The sequence below is a fragment of the Athene noctua genome, chromosome 1, assembly GCF_965140245.1.
Source record: "Athene noctua chromosome 1, bAthNoc1.hap1.1, whole genome shotgun sequence".
In the NCBI taxonomy this organism is placed as follows: domain Eukaryota; kingdom Metazoa; phylum Chordata; class Aves; order Strigiformes; family Strigidae; genus Athene; species Athene noctua.
Genome location: NC_134037.1, coordinates 110,346,246 through 110,368,675, shown reverse-complemented (window position 1 = coordinate 110,368,675; position 22,430 = coordinate 110,346,246). Strand labels below are relative to the sequence as shown.

The following is a 22,430-nucleotide window of genomic DNA, read 5'->3' as shown; positions in this document are numbered from 1 at the left end:
CAAGGCCAGAGGGCCAGGCTGCCCCTCACCTGCCTCCCCCTGCCCCAGGAGAACTTCAAACTGGGGGGGGATGCTTGAGCTGAAAGTGGGGAGACACCATCTACTAGTTCATCCCAATGCCATTTGCAAATTGAGGTTTGGGGCGAGCTCGTTGAGTCATACTGTAAAAACGCCTTGGGCTGGATAATTACATTTTTAGAAAAGTTATTCAGTCGAGATGCACCGTTAATGGCTTTAGAGACATTTGTTCTGTAAGTAAAAACAAGAGCCTGTGCCCACGCGCTCACAGTCATAGGCTTGCAAACGCTGCGGTGCAAAACACCCACTGTCACTGCCACTCCCTGGGATATGCACCCTCCTAGGCACAGGTCTGAGACCCCCCCGGACACCCTCTCTTCCCCCCACACCTCTTCACTCGCTCTTAGACTTGCTAGTCCTGCTTGTTTCCAAATCCACATGCTGGGCAGGCCCTGCCCACACCTGACAGTGAGCGTGGGCCTGGGGAGAGGTGCCATCAGCTGCTGGGAAAGCTCGATGTGGGGCTTGAGGGGCACCTTCATGCAGATGCATGGTGGCACATGTGGGCTCTGGCATTTCCCACCTCAGAAAGCTGCAGGAATAGCTGCTCTGGCTGAGAAAATAAAAGAGAAGTGATGCACGGAGTGGCTGGTGGTGGCAAAAGTGCTCGGTGTGCTTTGAGGCACTCACTGCTGTTTTGGTTGAAACCTGTATCACATTAGCTCAACGCAGACTGTTCCTAAGAGTAACACGGTAAGAAAACGCTCTGTCTAGGTAGCTAATCCTCACGGCAGCGGTCGCACAGGGAAGCCATCTCTTTAGCACAGCCTGAAGGTGGCAGCAGTAACATTTCATACACTTCATTGATCAATATTTTAACCCTGATGGAAAGGATTGGTATGGTGGGAAGAAGGAAACCGAGAAGACTCTGCCCTTATCCTGCAGCTTTTGCGAGCAGTTAAAAAGCAAGCAAGGAGGACTCCACTTGCTTTGCAAGTCCGTCAACACTCGTCATAGTAAGTGTCCCTTGCCACCTGGGCTGCAAGACCTGGGCAGTGCAAGAGCAGCATGAGCAGCAGTGCAAGCTTATAGGCTGTCTTACTTCCAGCCAGAGAAAGATTTAACCCAGAAGAAAAAATAAAAAGAAGGTCATGGAGATGACATGCGCATTTGATGCTATATTCTGACCATGATGCAGTGAAACTCCTACGGCGATGCTGCATGTGACATCCACATTCACCTACCCCACAGGCACCAAACGTGAGGCACAGTCATGGAGCTGTGCAAGAAAGCAGCTTTGCCTGCCCCCTTCCTGCTGCCACTGCTGCCCTACTCCTGCCAAAACACATCAAAAACTCTGCCTGGGAAAGAGGCAATTGCTCTGGATATTCCTTACCTAAATACAGCAGGGTTTCAGCAGAAAACGAGGAATGCCTGCCTTAAATCAGCTCAGAGGAACAACTGATGCAGTAAAGTTTAGTGGTGAATCCCACCCTGGGGCAGGAGCTCAAGGGAGCTATGAGGCTTGAGTGTGATATCATAGCACATGTTCTCGTAATTCCACCGGAGCTGCAATTGATAATATGAAAAGGCCATTTTCATTATATTACCATTTATCAACAGCACTATGGCCCGTGCTGCAAACTGAGGTTGGGACCTCTTCAGTGCTGGCTGCGCTATGGGCGCCAGCAGCACCGACTGCCCTTGCCCACCACAGAGAGACCGTGACCTGGTGCTGTGCCCTGCTTCCCCATCTCATTGCTGCTGCACACAGGGGACACACAGCCCAGCCAGCACAGCTATCAGGTATGGAGGTGTGAAAGGTTGGACGCTCAGGATGAGGGGCACCATGAACATCAGCTGGGCAGGTTTCTCCATAACCTGTCTCGGCTTCCCTTTGCTCCTCAGCTGCCTTTATTTCAACATAATTCAGTAGTTTTAAAATTACCAAGTAATAAGTACTAGCAATCAGGAGCCAGAGGTGTAGCAAGGGTGGAGGAACAAGGCACAGCAAAGGGAAAGGACCATGCCTCCGCGCCAGAGCTAAGAGCTTCATCCCCTGCACCGTGTCAGGAGGTCACCAGCACCGAGCTCCCTCTGACTCAAGTGACAAGGCGCCAGGAGCCTCTGTGCACACGTCTGGCGAGAGAGTCGCCGCTGGCGAAAGGCGAATGTCATTGTCTGCTCTGAAATCAGCAGAATTTAAATCCTATTAAATCAATTTATTAGCACTTAATTTGCATGAAATTAAATTCGGCCCCTATTCAAAGAGCCGTCACTCCCTTAAATCATCAGCACTGAGCATTTTACATGAGCCTAATTAAAAACTCTGCTGGAGCACTGCCCACGTATTCCCCTTCCACCACTCAACCTGTGCTTACTGGTTAGAGCCCCACTGCCCCGGGACACACCTTGTCCCACCTATCTACATGCTCCCTCAGTGACGGAGACAACCCCACCTGGCTGTTGTGCAGATGAAGACCAGCAAAAGGCCACTTTACACCCCAAAAGCCCATTGCTTTCTTACTCAGATGCCTGCATGCATTTGGTTACAGTTGGGTGGGTGGTCATGCCCACTGAGAGGGAAGAAGAGGTGGACACGGGCAACTCAACCCCTGAGGGTGGCCGTGGTCCCTCAAGAGCACTCACCTCTTTGATCCTCTGCAGCAGAGGGAGCAGCCAGTCCTTATTCACCTCACAGTGACTGTCGAGGAAGGTCAGGACTCCTGCTTGGGCCACATCTGCCCCTCGGATTCGGGACCGGATCAGACCTGTTCAGGGACACACCATGTCAGCTGCCACCTGGATGGCTGGGAAACATCCCCGGGCTCCTCCAGCATGGTCTTCTGCTTTCAGGTATCTCCTGGGTTTTGACCCATCTAAATCCCATTCAGATAAAACATGGCTTGGATTCATTGCCTCCTTCCCGGTGGCATTTATGCTGATCCTTAATCTGTGCAATTATTTCTACTGTCACCTTCTGGGGCAAAACACGACTCAAAATGCTTTCAGAACCCCCTGGGTAATAAATCCAACATATATACAAGTCAGTGGGGAATGGGCTGGGGGAGTCGAGGATGGGATCACCTCATGACAGGCTTTTCTTAGACTGCTGACTTTACCCTGCTGTGCCCCTTTCCGTGTCTCAGTGACACTCAGATCTCTCTCCCACCCTGGGGGCACTGCTGATGTGGAGATCAATGGAACACATTTTCCACCAAGGAAAGAGGTTCAGCTCTCAAGGTGCTAAGAGCCCACTTGGCTCATCAGGGCCCTGATGGTGAATTTAGAGCCCTTCAGAGTTGGAAATAGATTGCTGCATGTGTTTGTGACAGAGAAAAATGAACAAAGAGGGAGGTCATGGAAAACAGCTACACACATGAATTTCACACTGGACTCTTTGGCAAGATCACTGCTCTTAAAGATGCTCTGTTCTTATTTATACAGGGGTCAACTGGCTTTCCAACACTACTCCTGCCTGCAGCTGATGCTCAAGTGAACCGCAGCATAGGAAAGGAGATGGTCCACTGGCAAACAAGAGGACACACAGGTTGCTCAAGAGGAGCAGAGCTTCTTGATCAAGGAGAAGCAGTGGTGATATGAGGGGAGATAGGGGCAGATAAATAGAGACAGAAGGGTTTCAGGGAGCAGCCACACATCAGGTCCATGCAGAAGGTCACTGACTTTCATATTAAAATTCCCTGGAAGAAGGGGGTCAAGAAACAGCCTCTGAGCAGGGGATAACAAAGTCTGGAGGATTCCAGCATTTGCCAAGGTCAGCTCCTGCAAAGCAAGTTGTCCCTATATATCCCCCTGCAACTTCTAAGATCTTGTGGGTAGGCACTGCATGCTGTATCCACCCCAGTCCTCCCCAAATCCTGGCAGGTCCTGAGGGACACAGCTTCAGTGATGTATTAAGTGAACTAAGCCCTCCGTGCTGGGTTCCCAAATCCTGACTGCTTTATAGAGCACCAATACCTGCAGGTCCATCCAGTGCTGGCAGCAAGCCCATATATACCCCATAACACAGGAGATAAAGGTGAGGAAGTGCAGGTCTATGGAGACCTTCCCTATCCTCCTGCCAAAGCAGGTACATCTCTTACACCCATGGTGGAGATGATGCCACCCTGACACCAGATGTGCAGAGCTGAAACCTCCTGCAGAAAGAATCCACAGACAAACCCTCTCCGCTCCTCAATCTTTCCAACCCGACACACACCTGGACTCATACCTTTGATTTTCAGTATGATAAAACTTCCTCATTTTTTGTTTTTCTAGTGCTGCAAAGCAAGACTTAAAAACACCCATTCGGACTATGGGGAACTGGAAAATGTCTCAAACAGTTGCCAGCACCAGTCCAGTAGGACATACATTCATCTTCCATATAGCCCCTCTTAATCTTTCAAATATAATTAATTATTAAAAAAAAAAAAATCCCACAGAAGCAGCAGGAGCAGATCTCCTCTCTTTCATTAGAGCAAACATCTTTAAAAATAAGACCTGGGGCTTTGTTTTGCCTGTTCTAATTTTCTGGCTAATAGGCTACAGCTGAGCCTCACTGGATATCTTAATAGTTCTATCTTTTTTAGAGAGAGGGGGGAATCTATTTCAAATTCCAGCCCTTTATCACATCTCCTTTTATCAGGGCTCCCTATCCTCAGAAGCCCCTGACCTCCCTTGCCACCCACTTCATGGAGGTCATCCCCTCCTGTCTCCATCGCTCTCACACCTTCCAAAATCTGGGTTTCCCACCTGGGCTGTGGGCAGGCAGCTCTTACCTTCTCGCCGTCCATTCCGCAAGCACTTCACCTTGGGGAGCTTGCCCAACAAGTGGCAGTCATCAGCTTGGGAAACACAAAGGGAGGACATGTCACCCTCAGTCCTCATGGTGGCTCTGGCAGCAGAAATGGTCCTAGGGAAGATTTGGAGCAGGGAGAGGACCCCATCCTGGACTGGTTGATAGCTTATTAGTGTGATGGCACTGCTGGGGCATAACAGTATTACCCCTCAGCTCATGCAGCATAAATCACCACTGGCAGAGCAGCAGTTTTCATAAAACTAGTGTAATCCCATCAGATTTACACCAAGAACAGCTGAATTACACTGTAAAGTCAGTGTAGAAGAGCCATGACTGGGGTCAGAGTTTTTGCACATTAATGGTAGTACTGGTTTTGGTAGTTGCAAAGCAACACAAGCCGTTTGATATATGTCTGCATGGCAGGGCAGGAGCCTCCTGATGGGGCCTGTGACCCTTAAGCAAGGAGAAAGGATGGTCAAAGAGAGACCCGTGGAGCATCCAAGGGCTCCTCATGCCTGGGGCAGCAGGTCCATGAGTCAGAGAGGCCCCACAGCTTCCCACACCCGAGCTAGGGAGGTCCTGTAATGCCACGTGCAGTTGCTGCCACTGCTGTTGCCCCAGTGCTGCCTGCAGCCCCAGCATCCCTCCTCACCTGGATTTCTCCCAGCAAGAGCAAGTGCAGCCATCACAACTCCCTCTACCTCCACACACACCCGCACTATGACCTCCGCAACCCCTTTGTGCCTCTTGCCACTTCTCTGCATCTTCTTTCTCAGCACTATAAACACATGCATGTGCCCCATTCCCGCCATCCACCCCGTGTGCCCACACGGACCTCTGAGTGCTTTTATCCCCTCCAACAATCTCTGCTGACAAGAGACATCACTGTATTGGCATCCCTAAAAATTCGGCTACAGAGCTGTGTTCGTTGCTCTGCTCACGCCAGGGGAGCTGAAGTGGCAGGGGTGGGCTATGGACCTATGATGGAAATTTCCTAGGAAGAGCAGGAATCCATGTGCAGGACAACTTCCTCCCCACAAATGAAAGGTCAATGGACAGACAGAAGTGAGAAATGAGACACAACTAGGCACGAGATTAAAGCACCAATTGCTTGGGGTCCACTGCAGGGAAAAAACTGACCATGCGTGTATAGCGTATTATGCAAATACATGTATTTCATGTAAATGCATGCAGACTAGATGCCAGAAGGCTCAGACTATCACAGGAAAGGAGATGTAAGAGAGCTGAGAAGCTCTTACTTCTAGTAGTGAAAAGGCTGCTCTAAGTTAGTTGGGAGATAGGCTCCCCCCTGGTGCCCCAGGAACAACAAGAGTTTAAACCCAGCCCTGCTCCTTCTCCAAGGCTCACACCATCAGGTGTGCTGTGACAGGGAAACTGCATTTCTACAAATCCTTCTCCTTTCAGGAAGGCAAGCACTTTGTCTCTTTAGTCAAATACCTGGCATTTACTTCCTCCACCCCTCAAAAAGCCTGCTCTGCTGTACACCAGGGCAACTTGAGTCCTTGCAGCAACTCCTTTTCTCCATCATAGCCGCTCTGCCAGTCCCCGGGCTTGCCTAGCCTGGCCTCCCATGCACTGGAGTTGCTCCAAAGCTCACTGTAATCACTGCAACCCTTCCCCTGGCTTTGGCGGCTCCCCAGGGAGGCACCAATGATGAGAAGTGGGTCTCATGTGAAATCTGTCTCTAATGCTCTCTGAGGCAGTGCATATTTATAACATCCAAGAGCAACATGTAGTTGTTTTGGGTTTTTTTTTTTTTTTAAAACCTCTGTGGCTTTGTTTTCACATTTCCTACATTTTGCAGCTCCTTGAAATATAAGTGCCATGGACTAGGTATATTTTATCATCCTTTTAATGCCTGAGAGTTTTTGAGCACTTACTCTCAGCACCTGGATCTTCCACTCACCCACCTCACTGGGCAGGGTCTTTAGCTAAGGTGGTTCCCAGGGAGCCCCCAGGGCTTCAGCTACCAACTTCTGCTGGAGATCAGACCTATTGATTTCACTTGAGTCATGCTATTAACTGGGGGAGAATGGCAGGAGGACATGGGCTGTCCATGGCATAAAGCACTATTATAGTGCATCTCAGAAATGGGCAACCCAAGAAGGAAGTCCTCTTTAGATAGGTTAAAAAAAAAAATAAATAAATCAATCAAGAATTGCTGGCCACCTACGTAAGTGTATGCAGAACATATGCATACATCAAGAGAGTCAGACTATCATTATCCTGTACAATTCCAGTGGTGTCAACCCAGAATTGCTCCTGGCTGCAGCTGAAAGCCAGATCAAACACACCATGGCTGTGGCAGGATACAATCGGGTAAGGATTGGATTAATGTCTACCAGGCATAAAAATGTTATGCCATATGCTTTTCTTGTATTACTTTCCTGAAAAGAGGTTTGATCACTTGGAATTTGCATTCTCCATGTGGCGACGCAAACCTGGCACAGTGGGGTTTGCTATCCACGCCTATGGAGCTTTAAATTTCCTTCCACTTCAACAACCTATCTCCCCTCTCTGCATAAATCCTGGTCTCTCACAGTCTCTTTTGGATTGGCCCCTCACTTTTAACATAGAAAGGGTCACTTACGATCATCACTGAAGTCATCCACTAGTATGATTTCATGGACGAGGTGCACTGGGGTGCGGTTCAGCACGCTAAAGAATGAAGAGAGAAAATCCATGACAGTGCTTGACCATCTCAACAACCCAGCAAATGGGGTGGAAAAGCCTAGGAACTGATCCATGCCAAAGCACAGAAGACCAGGCTTGGATTTCCAGAAAGGATATACTGGATAAGACCCAGAAACCACCACCCACAACCCCCAGTGACCTACAGTGCCCAGCTATCAGGTCCCTGTAGCCTGATGTAAGAGCCCAGCACCTGGTATTCCTGGGAATAGCCAAGATTCACCCTTTCCAACTCTGTGAGCAAAAGCAGGGCACCATATAAAGCCCAGAAACAGGCTTTTCAGCAACATGCATGTTACACCAAGTTCCCTAACAGGGCTTTCAGCAAAGCTGCTGTCACCCCACCACCTCTCCCAGGGCTAATGATATGGTGTCCACTGACAGCAGGGCCAACACAGAGAAAATTACCCAGCTCAAATCCATCTTTACAGAGCTCACAGCCGTGGCAGGACAATTCCTGCTTTTATCCATGAGCTGATTGTGTTTCAGAGACTGCTGAGAGGATAAGAGCAGGGTTAGAGCCCGCCTGTTTAATGAAAGAGCAAGGCTGGAGGATGTGGTTCACAGCTCCCTCCAGGTGGACAGACACTACAAAACATGGCTGAAAGCTACAATCTTCCCTTAATTATGCCATCAAGGTTTTTATTTTTTAATTATTACTATCATTTTTATTATTAGAAAGTCTAGACATGTTCTTCCCCTTTCTCTCATGGTGCAGAGATCAGCAGAATTACACCTGCTTAAAATCCTGCCCCAGCAAAAGGTCACGGCTGACTTCTTGAAGCAGAAACCCCAGGGTATCCCAGATATCTCCTAAGTGCTTGACTTGGCCTTTGATAATGCCAGTTGGGTTGTATGGGCTTTTCTAGCATTTCAACTCTTTTGCCTTCATCCTAAGCATGGATCCTTTTTCACACAGGATTTAAAATCCCCCCAGATTTCACATCTGCCTTCTGGTCTATTTAAGAAACAGCCTTTAAACTTCCCAATAGCATATGAAGGCAGACACCCCATGGGCTAACAACCTTGAAGCCCCTGATATCTCCAGATCCTTATTGACAGGTTTCCCTGGTCTCTCAGGCTCCCAAAGCTCTGGCAAAAAACCTGGAAGTCTGGAAAACCACATCCCTGGCTCAGACCCCAGTCAAAAAGTCTCCAAATGGCAGGAACCCCAGGGGACTTGGGTGCTCAGGAGCCACCAGCCCTGCTGGCAAGAAGACAGAAGATTTTCACGGCATCACCCCTGGATATCTGAGGGCATTCAGCCAAAGGGCTGCATTCCTCTGATGAAACCTTCTTGATGAAAAACCGCAAGCCCACCCTACCCAGGAGGGCTTGGAGCAGCTAAGCCTATTGCCAGGTGCCTGCTGCCTGTGCTGGTATAACCCCAATTACAACGCTCTAGAGAGAAATAATTGAGTTGGATTTTTACTGAAGGAAAACAGGACATCCCAAGGTAGAGGCTTGAAATGGATCCTTCCTCCATGGGTTGGATTTTTTGTGTTTTGTGGTTGGTTTTTCTTTTTTTCCCCAGCAGAAATCCTCAAAAAAAAAGGGAGTTTCATCTCAGACCACAGTGGGTAAGGCTGGCACCTCCTGTTTGAAGCTCCTCAAAATCACTTCCAAGAATTATTTTCCCTGGAAACACAATCCCTGCCTCCTCTAATTTCAGCATCTTGGCAAAAGCCATGATTTTCCCCCTATTTCAGATGCCTTGCATGTTAAGGGTGGGGTGGGGATGAAGATAAAGCCTCTGTTCCCTAAGCAACAATCATGGTGGAAGCCCTAACATCCAGGGGCTGCTGTGGCCATCCTGGCATCGCTAAGGCTTGCACCAAGCAGGGTTAGACAACACGGCCTTGCCAACGCCCACAGCCTGTACAAAGTATTGGCTGAATGCCCTTCCTCCTGCTGGGGTGCACAGAGCAATTTAGATGTGCTGTTCCCACCTGTCAAGTGTTTTTTAATTATTATTATTAATAGGTTTGTTATTTTTAAAAAATCCCCATATGTGAGAGCTGAGTTCAGCAAATTACCGCAGCTGAGCGTCAGTACAGAGAGACAGGAGAGCAATATCATGCTCAGTGGAATATTTAACAAGCGCTGATTGCCTGGAAACCTAACTTGGTGAAACCTGCAGGAAAGAAGCAGACTTGTAAAAAAGCCAGCAAAATAAATAAATAACTCGCCTAGAGCAGGAGTTGGGGAGGTAGCAGGCAACTTGAGCATTCAAAGTTGCCTCCACTCAGTCTCCCCTATAGATTCAGCTGCCAGAAGTGCAGTGCAGGGCTTAACTCTACAGGAAGGTGGTCAGTCACAAATCAGGCTGATGCTGATTTTGCCGGTACCAGCAAGAGTAACTCGACCAAAACTGCTGCACTGGGCTGTAGACTGAGACCTGGGCTCTAAGTGGTATTCAGTGCCTTGGAAAAATTCCCCCCAGGGCACCTCTTAAGGAAGAAAACCCAACATGGACTGTTTTCAAGGATGCTGGGCTGGGGAGGCGTGCATCCCAGTCTCAGCTCAGCTGCAGGCTCACACTGTTTCCAGGTCAATCCATTTGCTGCCACCTGCAGCAGGTTGCTACCCCATAAATCAGGGATGGTGTCCCCTGAATGCCTGTGATGGCCATCCATGGGATTCAGAGGGTTGACCAGAGCCAAGGGCAGAGAAGTCAGCATGCAGACTGATGAGGGAGGAACCTCCCCAAGGCTTGCCCCAGGTCCACAAACCATCATCCTTCCACGGGGTTAATGACAGACACCACCATGGGTGACACAGCGTCCCCCGGCACTGTGAGCTGCCTCAACCCATGTCACTGCAGCCATCTCCAAACACTTCCCTTGTGGGACTCACCCACCACGTGACACTTTCCCAAATCTCGAGTGAAAAAAAGCCTTGGTGAGGGTGGTCCAAAAGTTGGGTCTACCATGGCTCCAGGGGACCTGATGTCCATTGATTTCAGTTATTGCCCTTGCAAATCTGTGCACAGACACCTGCACACCCCAAAACTGCCGCTAAGCTAAGGGCCACTTGATGCAGGCACAAAGAGATCCACAGCAAAGGCTGCAGTGCCACGACCGCAGCCCACTTCCCATTGCAGCTGACAGCAAGCATTTGGCTGGCTTTTCAGTAAAGCCAAATTCACATCTCCAGTGCATTTCCTACCTGTGCTCTACTAATCACATGACAACACACCCATGCTGCTGGAAACACAGGAGATTATAAACACCCTCCTGCAGTGCTCCTCAGGGAGGATGGGAAAAAGAGGCACCAAATGCGGCACGTTTTCAATGTTACAGGGATATTTTTTTTTTTCAGATAGACTATAAAAGCACTTTTAAAAATTCAAAGACAGCTTTTCTATTACTTGTGCCTTTGCTCAGCTTTGATTTCTTTTTAATACTTTATTTTCTTTCTTTATGTGTGTGCATGGCTTTTTTCCCTTTTATATGGCTAAAATCAGAAGAAAATTAAAATTATAGTGCTTTGAAGTCCTTCTGTTATTTATAGAATTTTTCCCCTGAAATCAAACATAGGTAGATATACTGCAGTGATGGGCATAATTTAACAAATCAAAACAGCTTTTAAGTTCTGTTGAGCCAGAGATCACTCCACTTTCTCCCTTAAATTGTCAAAAGACCTGTTACCATTAGAATGTAAACTCATGCCTCTAGTCCAGGAAGTGCTTATGCTTATTCAACCCCAGAAAACCAGATCTGCCACTGAATTATCTTGAAAAGTTAATGCTGAAATTTTCTTTGTTTCAATGGATTTAGCAGATGTTACGCAGATGTAACCATGGAGAATTTTACCTTAAATTTTCATCATGAGGTTCTTCTTTCATCCTCCTCAACAATTTGTTGGGATACTTTTCTACCTACCCAAAAGTAAGCATTGGATTCAACAATTTCATCTCCAAATAAATACCAGTGCGAAAGTCACCCTGACGTGTAAGACATGGAAAATGTTTTGTGGGGAGAAGTGCAGCTCTTCTGATCATAGGTCAGTATGGTTTTGGTCATCACACAGAATACTAGTCGCTTTAGAGAGCTGACCATGTACATCGATCCTCAGGAACTCATGAACCCACTAATTCTGTCCATGGCAACATACCGGGACTTGTTAGGGGAAAAAAGCCCCCAACCTTTGGGAGTATAATAAAGTGTTGAAAGGGCCAAGGGTCACAATTATCAAAATCAGACTGAGAGTGTGGAGAAAAAGTGCCCACCAAAATGAACTGCTTCAACAACCCAAAATGGCTAATTATGTAGGAAGAGAGACATCACACCAGGAATAACCATAATGAGCTTTGATTACACTGCGGCTTTCACATTTTATTCTTTCAAATACCCACCAAGCTCTTTGAAATTCAAGAGTTCTCTTATGTTAACATCAAAAGGTAAAAGCGCATGGAGGGCTGTGTACTTAGTCACCGCGAGAGATGATTAGCAAATTAAGAAAAAAAAGTCCAGGGTTTAAGCAAAAAGAAAAAAATACTCAGCACAAAGTGCTAATTATACAGTTTCTGCGCAACACCTGGCTTGTTTTGCTTCTTTAATCAGACCCATTTCAGTTATGGCGCAGACTCTATATGGTGCTGCCGCTACCTAAGGAAGAGGCGGCACCTCTGTGTCAGATGTGTTTGGATGCAGACAAGATAGAGGCGTAAGGGGAAGATGAGAGGTGCTGGCTGTGCAGGACATCACTTCTCTTACTTAGAAGCACCGGAAAATTAAAGGCATGATATTCCCCCTGCTAATTAATAATCTAAATATTTGATGTGGTATTCACAGCACTTGCATCAGGACTTTTGCCAAAGGATGTGGTTTGGTTTGTCAGTGAGAGGTAAATAATTAAGTTTCCCTATTCTTGTTCTGAGCACGCCAGCTGCATGTTTGAAGAATAAATAAAGACCACTCAGCAGAGTAAATGGGACTGGCTCACCCTTTGCCCAGCAGGTCACCGGCATGACAGCCTCCTACACTCCTTTTCTGTCCAGCCTGCGCCAGCTCTGACTGGCCATCAAGCTCCCAAAATTGCCTTGCTAGACAGAGTCACACCATGGTGGTCACCAACGGTCCCGGAGCAGAGCATCACCCCAGGCTGCCTGCAGCTCTGCCTCCCTCAGCCCTGCTGCCAGGGCAAGCAGCTTTTCTCTCTCCACTGCTCCCAGGGATGCTTCCAGGGATGGGGCACGCACCAAGCCTTGCTCCCTGTGGACCTCAGCATGGGGTGCCACACTGCATTGAGCCCTGAAAGCACAACTGGTGCTCTAGCAGTGGCTGCATGTCGGCACATGAGCATGCAGATACCTGCAGAGAAGGGGCAGCAAAGGAAAAGGCATGAAATTCTCATAAGCAAGCCATGGAGTAGATCCCCCTAACCACACAGGGTTACAAGATGGGGAGGCAGTATCACCCATCGCTGTCAAGGGTCCCAGCACCCAGCCCAGCCCCAGGTGATGAGAAGTATATGCTTTCCTGGCCACGCTGCTGCTTCTCCTCCAGTGACTGCTAAGGCCTTGGGGATATCCTTAAACTCTCCCCCTGGAAGAGCTGGGCAGCTATTTCTGGACAGTGTGCTAGATTCCCTTCCTAAATCCAGGCTAGCACAGGATGGAAAGAGGGGAAAGAAGAACTTGTAATTTTTAAAAAAATGGCTCTGTATTGCTTATTCTCTCCCTTGCTTCTGCCTTCCCTCTTTGGATTTACTTAACATGGGCTCACCCCTGTACTGTTGGAGACTCTCACCACCTTTAATGCACTGAGCCTTGGAGCTTGAAATATGTGATACTGAACTGTGGGGGATAAGAAATTTGCTCAGGATTATTTGAAAAGTCGGTGTCTGAAACAACAACCCAAGGGTAGCTTCTTCACTCTCTGCACCAAAAAAAACAAACAAAAAAAAACAAAAACCCAAACTAAAAAAACCAAACGAAATTCAAAACTCTCAAGAGCTACTTTGCCATTCACCATTTCCTCCTTTCTGGCCTCTTCTCCCCTTTTCTATTTCCTTTTCTCATGACACCCATCCCCTACTACCTGGACACTTGTATGTATTCACAAGCATAGTTACATACTCATTTATAAATGCTGACTACACCATTTTAAGAGTTTGGGGCATTCGATTAATTTAGCTTTTCTTTTTTTTTTTTTCTCCTCATTTTCTTCCAGCTGGCAAATGGTCAGAGAAAAGATCATGAAACTTTTAAATTAATACATTATTCAACACAGTCCACTAGCTTTTCTCAATAGCTCTGACAATGCAAATTGTTCATAAATGAGCTGTCCCAAACGCTTGCAACGTGACTTGCGTAAGGGGTGCTCTGGAGGCCACTTGTTGATGCCTCTGTTTCACGGGTCTGAGCACGTACATCCTCATCAAGAGCCACATGCAACAGACTGAGCCTGCGATACAGCTCAACCTCAGTACTCCATGAGTATTAAAGCTCTCGGGCACCTAGGAAGAGCGTAGGAATAGCAAAATCCCTCCAGCTCATCATGTATGTGGTCCCTTCTGGAAGAGCTGATTTCCTCCCCTGCTAGAGGATGCCATCACCAGCACTTCCCTCTGCCACTCCTCCATGTTTACATAGGGTCCTGTAAGAAGTGCTCCCTTTAAGTGGTTGGTGGCCCATCACCTAAGGCTTTGGACAAGCCAAACAGTGTCCCTTTGCCCTGTTTCTTGCTCCTGCCATGGTGGTTAACTGAGAACATTCATTTTGCAATGAGGTTGGAAAATCCAACTTGATGGAATTCAGGAAACAAGCTTTGCAACCCAAAATCTTCCACCAGCCACAGACAAATCACCTCTGTTCTTTAGTATGTCCACCTGTCCCCTGGGTTATATACCAAGAGCTCACCATGGAGATGTGCTAGTGAGAACGGGGTCAAAGAGGTGCCCATTTTATTCACTGCTGTGCTCAAAGTGCTTGGAGACACTTGGCCACAGACTGCTCCAAAAGGCACAAAGTAGTGTCAGGAGGACAGAGTTTGTTTTGTCTGGCCATGGAAAATGATCCATGTTGTTACAGCCACCATGGGATGGAGTTATCTGGAAGATCTAATTAAGCCAAGCATTTGCAAAGTGAGTGGGGGAAAGCCAGAGCAGTCAGAAGGCACAGCAAATTAACCTACAGAGGCTGAAGAGGCAGATGAGCTCTCAGCTGGGTCCAAAACCAGGCAGGGAGATGACAATATATGCACAATCATGGCTGGAGAGGAGCAGGGCAGGAGTCACGTCACCAGCATGACTTGCCACCAAGGGCTAGTTCGATCAAAGCAAGCTTCCAAGTGCTGTGTCCAGGAGAAAAATGGTGAACCCTGATCCCAGGAGGCCACCTCCAAACCATGGGGACCAGAAGAAGGAGAGTCAGCTCAGGAGAGCTCAGGATATCAGCGCAGAGAGAGGCGGGGAAGATGGGGACCGAAGTTGTCCCAATCAGCCAACTGGTTCCTCACTGCCTTGGTGTGCCTCTATGGTGCAGGTCAGTAGGATGCTCCACAGGGCTCTGGATCCATTTGGAGATCACTCTCCAGGGAAGAGTGCTCAGAAGCATCCCCAGCACTGGGGAAAACTTCCCCACAGGCAAAACACAAGTGCCAGGGCACACAAGTGGGGAGGAGCAATGCACGGTGGGGAAGCTGTGGTGGAAATCACACAAAACTAGGTAAAGAAGTCCGTAAAGCCAACTAATTAAGTCAAACAAAGAAAACAAGAGGAACAAAGAAGAAAGCCTTTTTATAGCTGGAAATTGGAAATTCCGGAGGACAATATCCTGGAGGAAGAAGGAAAAATTCAAACTACCTGTATTTCTGCCCATACTATCATTGCAATGGACACTTCTCTAATGAACCCAGATATGAGGGAACCAGGCATCAGAGCTGTATCATGGGTCTAACATCTCTCGTGTGACAACATCACTCACGATTATACCTGCCAGGATAGTCAAGTGCTGAGTTATGGGGAGAAATGAGATTAAAGTCCATCCCTGCACTTTACATGTTATAAACATCCTGTATCTCAGGGGCTAGAGGACACTTGGCTTTGCCTTGCCACCTCTGTTACAATGGGTTCTGGAGGATGGTAAAGCCATGCAAGACACTGTAAAGATAAAAGAAAAGGTCCAGGATCAAGGGACTGGTACACAGCACTAAGTGTCAGTGCTATGACACCCAAAATCCACACACCCTAGAGAGAAAAAGCCGTGATAGATTATTAAGTGTGAAGTGAAGGAGATGGGATTGGGCATGAAACCATAAAGCAAAGCAGAAATTCAATTTCAGGACTGTCAGACTCACTTGTGGCACTAGGTGCGTTAACCTGAGGAAGGATGCTGTTTGCAGAAAAGAGCCCAATGAGAACGTGACAGTGAACAGGGCACAGCTGAAGTCTCCCCCCTAGCCAGCAAACCCAGTCCAACCAGTACTGACAATAGCAAGAGGTCCCTGGGGATGCCAGGGTTTAACTGACAAGGTTTGCAGCAGGACACAAACCTTCACTATTGTGGGCATGAAACACCCGCAAAACACTACTGGCACAGAGCAGAGCACACCTAAGCTTGCTACAGAGAAACCCACCAGCTGAGACCTGGAGATAGACCCCTTGAAGGCCACTAAATTTTCCTACAATGGAACCTGCAGATTCAAGGCACACATTGGGATTAGATGCTGATTTCAAAAACCTGTGATGAAAATGAAACCTTTAGTCTATCCACTACAGCAAAACATAGCCAAGAACAAATGAACAAATGAAGGAATGGCCACATGCCCAGAGCGCTCTACCGTGTATCCAGAGGAGCACAGAAACTGCCTTTGAAAATCTAGTCTGTGTGGGCACCATTAGGACTTCTCAATTAGCAAGCCTTTCTGGCACTCGATGGGTCACCAGAGAAGCTCAAACAGCAGTACCAGAGCAGACTTCTGCAGAATAGCTGTCTCTAGAGGACTGGGACAAAATACAGCTGAGCACTGCTACCCAGCTGGGTATAAAACCTCTTATCCCAGACTCTGTCTAATCTGCCACTCCCCCAAAAGCATGCCATGCTAGACCCTGCAAAGTGAGCACAGCTACTTACTTTCCTGAGCATCCCACTGTAAAACCTACTTCTCAGAGACCAGCTTTCACACTAATTTCTCCCATAATCATTTGAGACCATAGCTGGAAGGTCCACTCCTGTTGCTGCAGTGAGTGCAAACAGATTCTGCCTTTATCCACAATAACCTCTAGCCCACTCACCCTTTTTTAAGAGCGTTTATAAATAAGAGCATTTCCAGCCAACTAGGTGGTTTTACCTCCGAATTGTCCTTAGCAGGGTTGACCTGGCCTCATTGTGGAAGGTGATGATGACGCTGGTTGGCGGGAGGTCCTGGCGATAGTGCAAAGTTGTACACCTGGGGAGGGAGAAAGAGGAAAAGGTCACTCAGGCGCTGGAATTCAAAGTGGGAACTCAATTCATTAATGCAGGCAACAAAGTCCATCAGTAGATGGTCCTCCAGCCACTACTAAAAAAAAAAGTTTTTCTTCATGAATCCTTTTTGAAGGAGTCCTGAAACTGCCAAGTCAGTCACTGAGGATTAAAGCAGCAAAGAGCTTAACTGTCATTAATAGGAAGGGATAAGAAAGGAGGCACCCAGCTTGCAGCCTTTCTCTCTAACCATTGCTTCCCAGCTAGCACACCCTCCTGGTGCCATCTGCCTCCCCCACCAACAGGTAGTGAGAAGAGTGCCTTTTGTATACCAGCTAGGGCTACGCCACATTCAGCAAAGATGCTCCTTGCTGATGTTAGTATGATAGGATCAGAAACAAGTCCTTCATGCCAAAGGTAAGGCACAGGTGAGGGGCTTGCAGAAGGCCAGCTGCAAGTCTTATGCTGCCTCAGTGGCTTTGTGAGCTTCATGGGGCTTTTGGTGTCATCCCAGAACTACTGGGTTATTGTCATAGGGTTTTTTGCTTTCTTAAACTGAGCCAGGAGTCTAAGCACTCTCACACCCGCCCAGCTGGGGGCACTGGCAGAGCATCATTGCAGATCCAGCTCCAAGCTGCCTCACTCCCACCTCCCAAGGCAGCAGTTTCCACCAGCCGGCTGCAAGGTAAGCCAAGTTCTGTTTCTAAATTGATTGTTTCCTTATTCATTCTGCCTTAATGGCATAACCTGACTTCAGGGGAGATTGGGATTTAAAACTTTCCAAGCCAGCCTGCAGAAGGTAAAAAACCACAACTGCAACCACAGCCCCTTCTGCCTTCTTCCCAGGAGGAAATGTTGTAGACTCTGTAATTACTTTGACCTTTAGGTGATGAAATATGTGGCTTTTATAGACTGACGCCAACATATTCCTAGCCCAGGAAATCCACATACACCTCTTACATCTGTGCTGCTCTTTCCAGGTCCCTGTCGGACCCTGTGATGACCTTAAGATGACACACCAGTGGCAGGAGGGCACCCATGGTCAGACTGAGGAGCTCCCCATCACGGCTGTCATGCCCCTTCCCATCCACACACCACTCGCCTGCTCGTGTCACTGCCCCAGGTAGTACTGCTACCATCCTCAAATGAAGCAGGAAAGAAAGACTTGAGCAAGAACTTTTTCAAGAAACCAACAGTTTGCTCCCCCAAAGCTCTGGAGCACAGTATCTGCAAACTGAAGTAAAACAGAGGGTTTCTGAATTACTGAACAGCACTGGGTCATGCCCTGAGCTGCTTGTCTGGGTTACTGTGGCCTCTTGCATCATCCAGTAACCAACTTCAGCTGAGCTTTCCCAACCTGATATGATGAGAAAGAAGCTGCTGCTGTTGCTTGGTGCCTTTTTTGCTAGGCCCAGGCTCAGCTCTCACTTGCTTTGTGGAGCTTCAGGGACAGATTATGACAACTGCGCTCTCTGTGCTATTTATACACCATTATCTCCTAACCATTCCCAGATGCGTGCCCCTCCACCCACTTCCAGCGTGGCATCAGGAGGGGTGCTGTGGAGCAAACAAGGGAAGCTATTTCTGGAAAAGAAAGAAAGACCGTGAAAAATACAGTCATCAATACTTTACTTATGTTTCTACAATAGTTAAGGAGCTAATAAATAAAGCTGCAGCGGCTGTGTGCTGTATCACCCACCGGTGGGAGTGCCAGGGATACTGCACGCTGGCTGAGCCTGCCAGTGGTATGATGAAGGCTCCTTGTGTGTGACAAGGACTTGTTTTTAAAACTCCAGATGTCTATGCACCAGATCAGTCTAACAAGACAAAGTGCATGCGGGAAACACTGAAATGTCATATACACGCACCTTCAGAGCTTGGTCACTGGCTCTGTGACTCACCCCTGACTTCTGCCTAACGAAGCCTGTTGCATCCCGAAGATAGGAACAATGACTGTGCTCCTGCAGAGCAGACAGGGACTCAGCAGCACCCCCAGCCTCACTTTCCCTCTCTTACCAGCAGTGCAACGCAGGTTGGACTCGTCTCCCCAGAAACAAGCCCCAAAAGGGATAGGCTGAGCTGCTGCATCTGCCAGGGCTCCTCTGTGGTCCCTATGCAACCCTGACTCTGCCCTTGCCCAGGATTTTACCTCTGGGCCCTTCTTTCAGGAGCCCTCACAAAGTTTCCTGCAGTTGGTCCCTTATTTTTTTTTTTCCCCTTCCTCCCCCAGTGTAACTGCAGCTAAACATCCTGGCTCCCCAGAAGGCAGATTTCAGTTTAAGTTGTTGACTACAAGTGGGTTTTTGGCACTTGCTTAGGTAATAAAAACCACAGCTTGGAAAAGCATTAAATCCAGCACGTCCAGAATTATTTTGTGTGACAATTACATCTGGGGTAATTTCAATTTAATACCTCACTGCAAGTGAAAATTGCAGCATGCAGCCCTAAAATTGCTGTAATAATGAAAATAAACCCACTAAGAGCTGCCTGTGCTACCTCAGGCTGTCACTGGATAAACGTTTTGTTCTGCTTATGGTATTTCATAGGTCACCCAATTGCCAACAAGAAAAAAAAACCAAAAACAACACCCACAACATTTTCAGGAAACCAGTGAAAGTTGGAGTTGTTTTTTTTTTTTAAGAATGTTCCCAAAAAAAGTAAAAAATAGTAATAACTGCATTGCTTATATTTGCAGTCTGCTGAAACTCACTGGTTGAATTCATTTAAAGTTTCATGCTTTGAAAACTTGCAGCAGGACTGGGGACCAATCTTAGCACAGCAAGTGCTAGCAGGAATGCTGCCAGGCTGAACTGCCTGCAACATAGGCTGCTTCACCAGCTCACAGCACCTGGGGGGCCAAAAGAAGACAGAAGCTAGGCTGGCCTGCCCTAAAAACCCCAGAGAACAGCAGCCATAGAAACAATTATGATATCCTCCTGCAAATACAGAAGTCAAACTTCAATTTGACAGGGTTTCTCTTTGCTGTTTTAAGGTTATTTCCCATCCAAATTTGAAATATTTCAGAATCAGAAAGTAATGAGAGGAGTATTCTGGATGCAGACATCTTAAAGATCACCCTTGGAAAATCCCAGCCTGGACTGGCTGCTCTCCAGGGTGGAAGGAGCAGCACATCTCATCTCCATGTTCCCAATATGCTGTTAACAGCTCAGGAATAAATTACGGCGTACCCATTTGTGGGGACAGGGAGCAGACAGCTGGAGACCTGCACTCACTGCAGGAATTGCAAAGCCCTCCTGCAAAGTCACAAACTTTGGACACTCCAGTGTTCCTCACAGGCCTCCGAAGTCCCTCACTCTGAAGACTTTTTTCTCGAGTTCTTTCTACCCTTGTGCTCATGGTGAGCAATGGGATATCACACCCTGATGGCCTCTACACACAGCTGCCCCTGCATCCCTAGAGGTCCTTCTGATGAGGCAACGAATGCCCATTCCCATGGCATTTCAACCTGTTATACATTTAAAATGGCAGACTAAACTCACAGTGCTCCTCACCAAACCAAAGCCCACCTTGGAAACACCATTATGCAGCACAATGGTAAAGACTGATGGTGTGAACAGGGATAGAGCCTCTTCCTCAACCCCTCCTGGTGTACGCCAGGGCTCATCCAAAGCATGTTTTCTCCTTGACATCTGCCATCAGATGCCCACAGAGCTGCACCATGTCTCCCAAAACCCACCTCTCATGCTCACCCTCTCCTGTGCCTTGTTAACTTCCTTCAAGAGATGATTATCCTCATCCCGCTCCCCCAGCTTCCCCTGCCAGGCTTCTGCTCATTTCTCTTTTCTGCTTCGACAGTCATCACTTGCCAACAGCTCTGCTTTGAATTTTTAACGTTTTCCATGAAGTCCAAACTCTCTCGCTACACAGCTCACCAACTCCAAAGCGCTCTCTGCATATTTATTTTGAACAGCCAGCCACATCAGACAGAGCTACAGCACCTTTGAACTCCCTCCTTGCTCCTCTCTTCTTCTTGGAAACACGTGGAAGAGCAGCCTCATCACCACACATTTAAACCACAGGTATTTGGGTTTGTCTCCACACTGTGCACTCACAGGGCTCTCCCTCTCACATCAACCCAGAGGACAGGGATGTGTCATCAGAAACAGTATGGGTTCACACCACCACTGATGGACAAACCTATAAGCACTGTGGGTTTCAGATGACATTCACAGAATCACAGAATCGTCTAGGTTGGAAAAGACCTTGAAGATCATCCAGTCCAACCATCAACCCAACATTAACAGTTCCCAACTACACTATATCCATCAGTGCTACGTCAATCCAACTCTTAAACACCTCCAGGGTTGGGGACTCCACCACCTCCCTGGGCAGCCCATTCCAACACCTAACAAACCCTTCTGGAAAGAAATGCTTCCTAATATCCAGTCTAAACCTTCCTTGGTGCAACCTGAGGCCACTCCCTCTTGTCCTATCACTTATTACTTGGTTAAAGAGACTCATCCCCAGCTCTCTGCAACCTCCTTTCAGGGAGCTGTAGAGGACGATGAGGTCTCCCCTCAGCCTCCTTTTCTCCAGACTAAACCCCCCCAGTTCCCTCAGCCGCTCCCCATACGACCTGTACTCCAGACCCTGCATCAGCTTCGTTGCCCTTCTCTGGACACGCTCAAGTCATTCAATGTCCTTTTTGTAGTGAGGGGCCCAAAACTGAACACAGGAATCGAGGTGTGGCCTCACCAGTGCCGAGTACAGGGGTGAAATCCCTTCCCTGTCCCTGCTGGCCACGCTATTGCTGACACAAGCCAGGATGCCATTGGCCTTCTTGGCCACCTGGGCACACCGCTGGCTCCTGTCCAGCCAGCTGTCAATCAACACCCCAGGTCCCTCTGACTGACAGCTCTCCAGCCACTCCTCCCCCAGCCTGTAGCACTGCTGGGGGTTGTTGTGGCCCAAGGGCAGCCCCCGGCATTTGCCCTTATTGAAACTCCTCCAGTTGGGCTCAGCCCATGGCTCCAGCCTGTCCAGGTCTCTCTGCAGAGCCTCCCTACCCTCGAGCAGATCAACACTCCCACCCAACTGGGTGTCATCTGCAAACTGACTGAGGGTGCACTTGATCCCCTCATCTAGATCATCAATAAAGATGTTAAACAGGAGTGGCCCCAAAACCCATCCCTGGGGGACACCACTCGTGACCGGCCGCCAACCGGATTTAACAACTCTTTGGGCCCGGCCATCCAGGCAGTTTTTTACCCAGAAAAGCGTGTGCCCATCCAAACCATGAGCAGTCAGTTTTGCCAAGAGAATGCTGTGGGAAACTGTGTCAAAGGCCTTACTGAAGTCAAGGTAAACAACATCCACAGCCCTTCCCTCATCCAATAAGCAGGTCGCCCTGTCGTAGAAGGAGATCAGGTTTGTCAAGCAGGACCTGCCTTTCATAACCCCATGCTGACTGGGCCTGAGCATCTGGTTGTCCCACATGTGTTGTGTGATGGTACTCAGGGTGAGCTGCTCCAT

General features: G+C 48.1%; 1 protein-coding gene across 2 annotated transcripts in view; it reads right to left on the bottom strand.

The window, feature by feature from the left end:
* Window positions 1-22,430, bottom strand: part of GALNT14 (polypeptide N-acetylgalactosaminyltransferase 14) — a 108,587-nt gene that overhangs the window by 28,952 nt on the left and 57,205 nt on the right. For both annotated transcript variants that reach the window (XR_012632936.1, XM_074897335.1), the window contains exons 3-6: window positions 16,825-16,923; window positions 7,428-7,495; window positions 4,797-4,862; window positions 2,668-2,789 (exon numbers count right to left, since the gene is read on the bottom strand). Coding sequence is in view for 1 of the 2 variants with exons in the window: in XM_074897335.1 (XP_074753436.1) it covers window positions 2,668-2,789; window positions 4,797-4,862; window positions 7,428-7,495; window positions 16,825-16,923 (355 nt within the window). In the remaining variant the exon portion in view is untranslated. The remainder of the gene's footprint in view (window positions 1-2,667; window positions 2,790-4,796; window positions 4,863-7,427; window positions 7,496-16,824; window positions 16,924-22,430) is intronic.